Source organism: Clytia hemisphaerica, unplaced genomic scaffold, assembly GCF_902728285.1.
Source record: "Clytia hemisphaerica strain Z4C2 unplaced genomic scaffold, Clytia hemisphaerica genome assembly, whole genome shotgun sequence".
NCBI lineage: Eukaryota > Metazoa > Cnidaria > Hydrozoa > Leptothecata > Clytiidae > Clytia > Clytia hemisphaerica.
Window position 1 is genome coordinate 147,441 of NW_027104593.1, and position 12,232 is coordinate 159,672.

A 12,232-nucleotide genomic window follows, 5' to 3' on the forward strand; every position below is an offset into this window, starting at 1 on the left:
ATTCAACTGATATCCAAATTTACAAGGAAGATTTCAAAATTACCACTTGTCTTTTGATTGAACGGATCAGAGTGAGATCGAGGGCAAATGTTAGATAACAAAAGTGTAGCCGCATTGACATAGGTTGACAGTGGCAATATTTTGCATCTATTTATCTGCACAGCCTGGATTGTCAATTAGGGCAATCAGCGACGCTAGAGGTGACCTCACTATACGTGATCGAGTGGAACTCGAACCGACAACCTTGCCAGCGACTATGTGGCGAATCCAAAAATTCCAAATTCATGACAGAGAATGTTGCCAATTCCAAATTCATGACAGAGAATGTTGCCATCATCCCAAACGCCCAATATGATAAGATTCAAGATCGGGCTGAAGATATTTTTAGCCGTACCTGTTTTTCCCTTTCGGTTAGTCAACCCATCAATCAAATCAAAAGTGGCTCGTTCTTTTTCCTAATGAGAAAAGGAACACGATGAAGTTCAATAAAATTGGTAATGGCATTTAAACCAGGATCAAACATTTAAGATTCAGTCCTGTACCTAGTTATATATAAAGAACGCTTAAAATGTTCAACGCTTTTCAATTAAGTCAATTTAACAACATGTAAATAAAACTTGGCGAGTACCTCAACAAACACAAAATAACTGGAAATGTAATCTTGTTTCAGCGTCAAGAAAAAAGCTGTATCTAGTCAAGGCTCTACAAAATTACTTACTTCCTTATTTTTGGTACGTATTTCAGCGGCAATTTGTTTCTTTACGCTTTGATTTTTCCTCTTGGTTGGGTCTTTGATATATCCTTTCTCACGAAGTTCAGCGATTTTGTCTAAACTTTTACCTATGAAAGGAAAGAAGAGATCTAGAGAATACTGGAACTGTATGGTTAAAGATTTCAGAAAGAATTGGTATTTCAAGCACTTCAAGTATAGAGATTCTAGACATTCAGGTATCTAAATATAAAGTATTGCCGTATAAAAATATTGCTGAAAACTTGATAAAGATCTGTAAAGATCGTAATATCGTTCGAAGAAAATGTGTTTTATGTTTTGATTATAAAAATATCAAATGTGCAATAATTACCTGGTGGTAGCAATCGAATTTCGACAGGCTCGATGCGTCCTTCACTATCTTTGCCCAGTCCTTTGCTAAAATGATTGAAGCAGTCAGTCAAAAAAAAACATGAAAAACAGAACAAACAACAACTAAACAACACAAAAAACAGTTTCCAAAAAGGGTCCTTCTCAATTCATTCACGTATAATTCATTTATCTTAGATATTACATTTTCATATCACAAAGACTGCGGAAATCAAGAATTAAGCATGGGTAGAATGAGAAAGTAAAGGCTCACGTTTACAGCCGCCCCAAGTAAAGTTGCCAAAGATAAGTTTATTTAACATCGAAAAAGTTTCACTGATAACAATTTCAAAATACTTACCCAAAAATGTAACCCATTTTGGCGAGAAGCTTTGAACCGATTCCCTAAAAGAAAAGAAAACCATATATAACATTGATTTAAAGAATATTTTGTCTACTTTCTTTATATTTTATTACTTCATTACCTCTAAGACATTTTATTTATAACAACGTCCGAAATTTTCGAGGCTTTTGGATGTTTTTTATGAACTTCAAGTCTAAAAATGTTCTAATAATGTTTTTATTTTCACTATTTTCACTATTTTGTGAGCGTTCAGAGTCCGTGAAGCCTTAAAATGTTCTGAACATTTTGGTAACTAAGTCTTATGTTCTTACAGTTTCTTCTTATGAACAGGACAAGGATTTAGTCTCATAGAGAAGGCAATAAAATCTGAATAAGAAACCTTTGTGTATTGTTCCCATTCTCCTAAGGGATCTTCTCAAAAATATAATCGATTTTCGATTATTAAGTTCGATTAATGATTCGACTATTTAATCGAATAGCTGCCGTCGTTTAGTCGAATAGGTTCGACTATTTAATCTCCTATATTCGATTATTTAATCTCCTTTATTCGATTATTTAATCCTTGTATTCGATTAATTAATCCTTTTTTGCTTATATCTTAGGGATCCTCTCAAAAATACCGAATTTTGGTAAAATGGTTTTCGGTTAAACTCGGCTGTTTGTTTTGGACAATTTTCCCACCCATCGCAAGTGAAAGAGGATAAAAAATGCTAAAAAATGATATATAAAAAAGTACAGGTTGTAATCCAATTTTCATCGATATTTTTGCCTTGAAGTTATATCTTTTTTCAACGTCAATTTTAACTTCACGTTTCAATGGAAGCGCAATTTCGAAAAAGAAATCCCTTTATTTTACAAATCACCGACACATATCTACTCATTCTCTTTAGCATTTTTTACCTCCAAAATAAATAAAACTTACTGGTTATCCTTGGGAGTTTTTGATATCCAAAAATGAATCACCATTAATAAAAACAAAGTTTAGATAAATAAAGGCTCCCATCGAAAACTGAATTTCGAAGGGAGGAAAGTCTGTAGTGAAAACTGAAGCAAACAAAGCATTCCATTTCCATACATACATACCTCTTACAACCATATCTCAATGTAATAAATTTTATAACTTTCTGTTTCAAAGTCTTTTCAAAAATACAAAATATGAATAAAATCACAATATTTTAGGTTTAAAAAATTTTTAGAAAATGTTTTCTTCTCAAAACCAAACTCACAAATGAATTCAATGTTTTGATTGCCACATTTTCGAATCTTTCGAATGCGTGACGCAATTTGATTGGCAAAAAATAGAACTCGCGTGAAAAACAATGCAACGACTTCATTTTTTAGATGAGAAAAAGTGCAACAACATCAATAATTCTGCGCGATGATTCGATCTCTTATCTAGCCATTAAAAAAAACCTGGATGTAAAATTCGAATCCATTTTTGCAAACAGAATAATAGAGCATGACGTAACTTGTAAGAAAAAAATGTTGCATTGACCAATCAAAATGCCATGATTGACGTTTGCGAACAGAACAATAGAGCAAAAGATTGTTTTCTTCCTGCTTTTATATGACGTAATGACGTATTCTTGATCTTGTGAGTGCTCTCCCTTTTATCCTTTTATCTTTTGTTTTGCCCTTTTTGATTTGAACATGAACACAGCGATGGAGTGCTATTTTCGAATCGAAAAACAATAACAAAGACATAAGAAGCAACTGTGTTGAGAGGAATTCCGTGTTGAGAGGTTGATCACAGAGAAAAAGTGTGTGGAAATTAAAAAGATAGAAAAAGATAGAAGTACTTTATCGTGGAGAGATCGTGGAATTGTTATCCAAACATTAAGAAACTTAAAGATGATGCGATAATGTGATTCACAAAAGGATTATTTTATCATTTCATAATTTATGATGCCCCTTGGTAGATCAAAAATCCTTAAAGGTAAGAAGAATTATGCAGTCATTGGTTGATTTGACTACGGCTTTTTGAAAATATTTTTTTCTTCTGTCTTTCAAATCCACAGTAGACAAAGGCTTGTTTGTGCTGTTTTCGATCTACGTAAGAAAAAATAACCGATATTCGACTATCTTTTGGAAAAAATTCGATTATATTTTGGAATCAAAAGGATTAATTAATCGAATCATAAAATTAAATAGTCGAACCGAGGGGACTAAATAATCGAACTGAGGGGACTAAATAATCGAACTGAGGTGACTAAATAATCGAATTTCGATTGTTAAATAATCGAAGTACTTCGATTATTTAAGCGAATTTTTCGCTTAAATTCGATTATTTAAGCGAATTTATTTTTGAGAAGATCCCTAAAGGACCGGTCATTGAAGATGTCTTGTAAGATAATTGAACAAAACTTTCCCCGTCACCAGTCTCCTCGTTATCACTTTCACTTTCGTTTTCAGAGTTCGTTTCTGGTGAGCTGCTTTCCTCTAAAGTAAAACAAAATTAAAAGTTCTCTCGTATTTAGATGGTTTAACAAAATCTTGTTTAAATCTCATATAAAGAGACATGAAATTTTTAGGTCTCGATCTTTTTAACAAAGGTCATTCGCTCATTCACTACTTCTTTGATAGTGCATTTTATCACAATGTAAAAATGAACGTAAAAGACCTTATTCAATTTCAATGTGAGAGCGTATATAAACAATACTTGAAAATAACCGAAATTTGAAAGATACGTCATAAATCGTTAAGTAAAATGGGTCTTAAACCCTATTTCCTTTCATCCAGAAATAGAAGTCAGTAATTTTGAAACTCTTAACCAAAACACCAAGAATGTGGTCCAGCCTATATCGTCCCTAGCCTATAAGCCAAATCCCAGGCTATGGATATCATACCCCTGCATATTATTTCACAAATTTCCAAATCCTCCACCAAAATATTACGAACCCTTTGTAAAAAGGGGGCACACCATCTCAACCAGATTTAAAACATTATAAACAAAGTAACATAGCAGCATACCGAGAGGAACGATTTCATGATAGTCCACAGTTTTGGATTCATTCTTTGTATCGAAGCTCACAGTCACTTCGTCTTCATTCATATCACTGGAATGATAAAAAGGAATAGGTCATTTCATAGTCACAAAGCGTAATAGGTAATCAGGACCACTGTGCGCTTATGACGATTTACTTTTGGTCCAAAGTTAAAAGATTAAAAGATTTTTGCGCCTAGCCAGCCTGAAATCGTTACTATAGCACAACCAGTCCTGATTACCCATGATTCATTTCGACAGTGATCTTTTTGGAAAACCCATGAGCATTTGTTACTCTACTTCATCCTTGTTATATACACAATAAAGAACTTAAAAGTCAATGTAGATTTGTGTTCAACAAAAAACACAGAGTATCAAAAGTGTTGTTCGATGTTTACACGGTTGTCGTTTCATAGTTTGTTTATAATATATTTAAACATCGAATGCTTGTTGTTAAGAAAATGATCCCTTCCAAATAAAAACTTCTTCCAAACAAAGGGAAACTTGAGAGGTTTACTTATTACTTTCATGCAAAGGCGTCGTAAACTGGAGTGAAATAAAATTGAGAAAAATACACGTTTTTTTCGAGGCTGATCTTGAATTTGATGAAATCAAAAACTTTTTCGTACTCGATTTTGGCTTTATACCACACTCCATCGTGGAATTTTGCCAGACAGGGTTCACCAACATACAGTTTCCTATAACACGAATGAAATTGTAAATAACATTTGGTATTATCGAATAATTTACATTTTGAAGGTAATCTGAAACCTCGCTATCGCCTAATCAAGTCCAAAAAAGATCAAAATCTTTAGATAACTTTATATTACCTCATATATGATTACCTGTAGAATATTCAAGCCAGATATAGAATCAGGTTCTAAATTCGATTTTTTGAAAAAAGAATTTGCATCGCTTAGTGAAGTCTAGCAGTGATAGTGTAAACGATGAGAGTTGCTTGCACATAATAATCATAATAGCTAAGCCTTACGTAAAATCAGGTTCTTTATATTCTTGCAGCTCGTCAGTAGGTACTAGAAAGCCATGCGAAAATCTAAAAGAAATATGGCAGTTGACTAGTTTAAAAATCATTGAAGGTCGTATCTCTACTTTTTCTTTCAAAGTTCTTTAATCTTATTGATAATTCAAGTCAGAATTGTCTTTCCATCAGCTTATAACTTAAAAAAAAAAAAATATTAAAAATAGCGAAGTATTCAAATACTTTTGAGGCAGACTTTAAATGAAGCTTCTCAGAGAAGACCATTTTTCATTCCCAAATTCTCAAATTTGAAGATTTCACAGAAGCGTGAGACTATATTTCGTTCCTTAAAATACACAAACCTGCAGTCGTCATCAGCATAATTACATTTACCATCCAAATAAAATTTGCATGTCACCATTGACTTATGAATGGGATTCAAAAACAAAACACGTGCCTAAAATATAATATAAATATCCCTCGAAAGCAATCACACAATGTCTTACAGCCAGGGGGTAAAAAAATGTATAAAAATTTCTAAAAACATCATTAAAACTGAATAAATCAATCCTTTCATACATCTTGAGTAATAGATTTAATAACAGAAGCTGCTTTTGGTTCATTTTGAAATTTATTCTTATTTTAAACGTTTCGGCCATGAAAACTGATATCATGAGGGAAAAATCCCTCAAAAACGGATATTTATGAGGCTGAAGATTTGTAAACATCGATCAACTGAAATCGCTGTGGATGGAAAAGAGACTCGTCAATTGAGTGCCTGATGGAAGAAAACTAGTAGTAATGTTTTAGGAACATTCTAAAATAGATTTTTACCATCAAATTTGGAACTTCATCCTTTAGGATTTCTTCTTCATTAGTGAGATTGACTGGCTTCTCTTCTATACACATCAACATAACATTGTGAAATTGAAAAGTTCCCCATTCCTGTATAAAAAGGTAGAGTGCAGAGTGTGAAAATATTTGGAATCTGACATTCAGCTTTTGATGAATATTTCTGTCCAACTTAGAAGCTTTACAGCTTATTCCAATATTCTTAGACTTAAAAAAAACACAAAATATACAAAGAGTAATCAACCTGTGTATATTTGACTCTGTATTTTTGACATATTATATCTTCACTTTCATTGTGTTCTTCATTTACTTCTGTTGGCTAGTGAAAAAAATAGAAGATAAATAAGTTTTGATTCGTCAAGCACCAAACCAAAACATATCTTTATGTTTATATTTTAAAGGGAACATTATATTGGTTAGTTGACTGGTCTTACTACAATTAGAATTAATTACGTCATATTTCCACAGTCATTAGATACGAACATAATAATGTTATTGAGATTGATGTCTCATAAAATCATCATCTTCTATTCAATCTAACTAGCATTGTCAAATGAAATGAAAATTCTTGAAATTAAAATCAAACTTTCACCTCTGTATTTTCTCTCTTGGAATTTTCATCAAAGGCTTTTGTATTTGAATCATTTTGTAAAGGGTATTTATTTATATCTTCACAGACTTTGAGTAAAGACTCTTTCTTGAGTGTCAGAAGTTGTTCTAAAATGTATATACAGTAATGATGTTATGACTTGTAACAACGTTTAGATAGAAAAAAGGGCAATTCAGATTTTCAGTGGTGAAGAACTAGGAACTCTTCCCACAACTCGAGTGTGAATAGGAAATATCTCATTATACTATTTTAGGTAAAAGTGACTTAAGCATCAGCGACTAAATTAAATGGGATACAGGGATACATGATCTTATAAAAGGGTAAAGTCATGATAAATTGATAATAACCCAGCAATACCTTACCTTGAGTAACAGATATCAACTCTTTCAGATCTTTTTCCAAATCATACAATTCTAATTTGGTCAACTCGTCTGCTGTCGGAAGTATTCCCCCAATTTGCTCAAGCTTGAAATGAAAACACAAAAATAAATATTACTAGAAGAATCGAGAGAAATTTTTCAGTTGAGTACACAGCGGCATTTTCTCTTTCATAAACTCAGTATTTTTAACAACACAAATGAGCCAACATAACTGCAGCAGAGACTGTGACAAATGAAATTTCACTGTTAGCCTACTTTTTTGATTTTTTGTTGTTTATTTTCAAAATTACTGAAGCGGATTGGATAGAGAACCTGCCTCAAAACCTCCCACCGCCCCAATACAGATTACCAGCGTGTAATTTGCCTTGCAGGTGACGTCATCACAAGTGTTATGTCGAAGCCAAAATAGTTGTGTTCTACGAAGAAGCTCCAAATTCCTGAGTGTACAGGAGCACAAAATCAAAAATTCAAAATGGCGGCCAAGGCCAGGCTGCCAATTACGAAAATCTCCATTTTCTAACCAGCTGGTTAAGTCCAAGAAATGGTTTGAAAAAAAAACGAACCTTGAAACTATCAAGAAATTCATTGGAAGTGATGGTTACATTTCAAAATAAAAACATTTCCAACCCAACGTAAAGGCAGTATCTGCCAACTAAACCAGATCTCACTACGGGGTCACTTCAAACTATAGATTCCAACTCTAGTATAGGCTGTGATTAAACTGCAAAATAAACTGTATTTAAACTACTTTCCAAGTAGAACCTTAACTTGAGAAAATGACATTACCATCTAGTACCACCACAGTAACCTGAGATCAGATTGTGGTTGTTTTCTGCCCACCACACTGGAGTTCTAAAGAGATGGCTGAAGACATAACAATCTGACGAATATGTGATCTCGAAATCGTACCGTGAAATTGGGTAACTTGCATCAGTGGAGGCTAACATGCATAGCCCTCAAATGAAAGACCTGGCTGGTCATTAAAATACAAAATTAAATCAAAACAAATGGTAGAGTAGGGCTGCAAGCAAAGCTGCGTAGTTGTATTTTAATGACCAGCCAGGTCTGTCATTTGAGGGCTATGCACGTTAGCCTCCACTGATGCAAGTTACCCAATCTCACGGTAAGGACCGCATTCGTAAGGACTGGGGATGACAACAAAGTTGCGTGATTGAGTTTCAGAATGTGCCTTAGGCTCGAAAAAAGCAGACAGGAGGTCTGGGGCCTTGTAAACAGCCCAACCAACTGGTCCAGGACAGTCCTGGTGTGGTCTACGGGGCAAAGCCCCAAGAAAATTATGCCTTTTTGCGGAATTAAGTGCTATAATATCAAATATTTGAAGACATTTTTCACTCATTTACCTTTTTCCATATCAGATTTTATTTTTCATAAAGATTGAGTTCCAAAACTCAATTAAAGATTCAGAAACCCCGTATCAGTTTTTGACTTTCTGGCGCACAACAAGATTCTTGTTGTGAAATTTTGCCTGAGAGGACTATTTTCCGAGGACGTTTGATTTTCAAGCGCACCTTCATAGGTTTACCATGCGCGTAAGAAAATTATAAACAGCTGTTATCAGGTTACACCACAGGGGTTCTGTTTTTTAAAATAAACTTGCAAATAAAATTGTTAATCCATGGTCAGTTTATAAAGTTATACTAAAAAAATCACCATGTAAAATACATAACTAAAAGTTTCATGCTGCATGTGCAATCATCAGATACATCTGTTCAAACAGCTGTTCATAATTTTCTTACGTGCATGGTAAACCTCTGAAGGCGCTTGAAAATTAAAAAACATCTGAGGAAAATAGTTCTTTTATTACTTTAAATAGCACTTGAAATTAAGAAATTATACCGGGATGAAAGTCTAAAATGTGCAACGCGAGACACACAAGACATACAAGAAAGTGTTCAAAACAGATGATATGGTAGGTTTTTATATTTTGAAAAAAGAATAAAATAATGTTCCATTTTTGGTCACCAACCCACCAACCCATTTTTTCTAGTTTCTAGGACACAAACCAAACAATCAATAGGGGCCGGCCCAGGTTATATCAAGTTGTTTTAATTAAGCATTAAAGAATTTACTTTAAAAGGCTCACAAACCACCCCCTCAAAATTTTTTGCGTATATGGCAGGCTTGGGCTGCTTTCGGTGGCAGTTTTCTATTCCCTTTTGGTGCAGCTTTGCAGTTAGGAACATTTGGCGAGTTCTTGTATGCGGCCGCAATCAAAAAAATCATAACAACACTCATTAAAAAATGGCATTTGTGTCTTTTCTCACATTTTTTAGCCTAGAAGATGTAGCAAACAAAGTAAGTATAAGCACACTGTGCTTTTAATTGGCTGAAATTTTTTTTCGCGTTGGAAAAACTTTTTCAAACTTTCAGCAATGATTGACCAAACTGTTATAATGAAAATTATCCAGCACATTCTTTATCTTCTAAACCTTCTTCAATTTCAATGAAGCACTCAAAGTTTACTGAAGGTAAGCACATAAGATGTGTTCGTTGTGCGCTGAGGTGGAGTGCGTGACGTAACTCGCGCAGCAACTAACTCTCCTTCTGTTGAGTTGGAAGATCATATTGGGCAGGGCTCGAAATAACGGTCGGACATCGAACATTGTCCGACCCAAATGGCTTCATGTCCGACCCAAAAATCATAATTTTCAAGCTAAAGCAACCCTGATCGGACATTTTGTCCGACCCACTTGAAATTGTTATTTCGAGCCTTCTTGGGTGTTTTGGCGTTATCACCCTTGAAGCAGCGGGCGCCTGAACACAGTCAAAAATTGTGTGACATTTTTGGAAAGTCAAAAAATTGCTCTTTTTGGTAAATTTAGAATAACATCATAAATAATCATTTTTAGGCTTTGAAATTTTACACCCAGGGTCGATGTCTTAGCAATGTATTGTCATAAATTTTTTCGGAAGATTTTTGAATTTTAAAGATTCTGATTTCTTCTACTTCTAATAATCCATCTTGAGATGTGATTTAGTTTATGATTTGATGTTATAGTCATGCAAAACAAATAATATTGATCTTTGATTAATAGCCTTATTAGCTTTAGCTTAACACAGGATTACAGTGAAAATGGTGCTTTTCTACAAGAGTAACCTTAAATATACAACCTTTTTGTTTATCAGTCATAATTTTCATGATGAATTTAGCTTCTATTACCTTTATCAAACCAATTCCCAACAAAATATCCACTTTTTTTGAAGCCAATTAGATGATAAAGGGGTTTATGAAAATTGTGAATTGGTAACCACAATTTAGCCCCAAAAATACAGCTTATAAGAAATCCAAATTAGTTTTTGCTTAGAATGAGGCCTACTTGAGGCATATTTAAATTTTGAGCAATTTTGCTTCAGTAGGTATTGATTTATAAGCTTTAGAATGAGGTAACCTCATTTGGGTAACCTCACGTTAACCACAACATATTTCTAAGTATTACTCAGGATTGAAGTAACCTCTTAAATTCGTGTTTCTTCTAAAACAACGAGAAATTTCTATACTTGAGTTCTTCAAAGTTTTGATATGGTAACCTCAAAATTCCACCAGATATGGTATCAGATATGACAGAAGGTAGAAATGTCACAAAACCCCCCTTTATTTTTGACTGTGTTCGCCTCTGTCTTTCTGCAACTCTTTCCACCATTTTAGATGGCCTTAAAAATAGATCCAAAAGGGCGCCATAATCTTGGAAGATAATTTGTTTTGGTCTCCGGCTTTGGGAAGTAGCAATGTTTTTGGTTGTTTTCGATGGGAAATAGTAAGAAACTTATATTATTTACAAGTTTCATTTAGTTTGTGCTGGCTTCTTATATAGAATGGCAGGATCCTGGATGGTTTGCCTAACTGCTTTTGGCTATGCCAAATACGCCTCCGGCGCAACATTTTCCTCCTTTCCAGACACGACCCTGCCGGTACACCCGACAGTCGGGTGTTGTCGGTTGTTTTGTCGGGTGCTGTCTGAAATTTCTAAATTTGCAAAAACACCCGACAAGCGCACCCAACAGTCGGGTGCTAAAATTCCTAACTTTGTTACATGTCGGGTGCTGTTAAAAGCTCCCAAGATAAAAAAAAGTCCGAAAAATGGCGATTTCGATGATGTCAGCATTATTAGTGACAGTAAAGAATTAAAACGTCGACCAGTCAGGCACATCCTGGCAAATGAACGGGGTGAGCATTTGCATGGGGTATTCGTCACCCAGTGTAAATGAGATAGGACGTCTCAGGCTAAAAGCGTGAAAATGAATAAAAATGAACTTCAAACTGAAAAAGGGAAAAAAGGAAGAAAACTGGGAACTTTATTTTTTCGTTAAAAGTTTCTTCAATCTTCGAAGCCAAAATTGACCCATGGAAAAAAAATTTCATCTATGCAGTTCTTTGAAATGAAGCAAAATATTTCCAACCCGGTTCAATTAAACTGGGTATTCGGCGCTATTACGTCACTTTCGTTTTCGACCCCGTTCATTTGCCAATGGTCGCAAGTGAAAAATACCCCGTTCATTTGCCAGGATGTGCCTGACTGTCGACCAGCTCATCGTGTAGCCCTGATCATAGGTCTGTAGGTTTTCAGCAGAAAAGTATACATATGGTCGGGTGTTCAAATTTCTATCTTCAAACACCCGACATCTAACTTCAAACACCCGACAACAGCACCCGACTGTCGGATGCACCGGCAGGGTCGTTTCCAGACTGGTAAATGGCCCACTATATCTGACTATTATACTGTCCAACAAACTTTTTTTCAGTAGAAAGCCTGTATCACGAAGCTACATAGCCCCTGTTATATGGGCAATAATACTTACTTGTTCTTGGTAGGCAAGAATAGCTGCTTCAAGTGAAGCCTCGTTTGTTTCTGATTCCATCAAAACTTTCGTTCCTTTTGTTTGTGAGCTTGGAACTTTAGAAAAGTGACTTTTATGGATTTTTATCGCGCCATTTTTGATATTCGCGGGCTTTCACTTCTCGGATAC

The 12,232-nt window shown here is 34.6% G+C and overlaps 2 protein-coding genes across 2 annotated transcripts; both read right to left on the reverse strand.

Moving 5' to 3' along the window:
- Positions 1–254: 254 nt before the first annotated feature.
- On the reverse strand, positions 255–1,846 carry LOC136823730 (zinc finger CCCH-type with G patch domain-containing protein-like). The gene is made up of 5 exons (XM_067079900.1): positions 1,822–1,846; positions 1,440–1,483; positions 1,083–1,147; positions 719–840; positions 255–455 (listed from the first exon to the last, which is right to left on the reverse strand). The coding sequence occupies exons 2-5, from the start codon at positions 1,454–1,456 to the stop codon at positions 255–257; spliced, it is 405 nt and encodes a 134-aa protein (XP_066936001.1). The 5' UTR covers positions 1,457–1,483; positions 1,822–1,846.
- A 1,880-nt stretch (positions 1,847–3,726) lies between these two features.
- Positions 3,727–12,222, reverse strand: LOC136823731 (zinc finger CCCH-type with G patch domain-containing protein-like). Its single transcript, XM_067079901.1, has 10 exons — positions 12,065–12,222; positions 7,229–7,331; positions 6,849–6,973; positions 6,501–6,575; positions 6,239–6,349; positions 5,767–5,861; positions 5,417–5,479; positions 5,055–5,123; positions 4,413–4,498; positions 3,727–3,881 (listed from the first exon to the last, which is right to left on the reverse strand). Exons 1-10 carry the CDS (start codon positions 12,122–12,124, stop codon positions 3,727–3,729), a joined length of 942 nt encoding a protein of 313 aa, XP_066936002.1. The 5' UTR covers positions 12,125–12,222.
- Between the last annotated feature and the right edge of the window lie 10 nt (positions 12,223–12,232).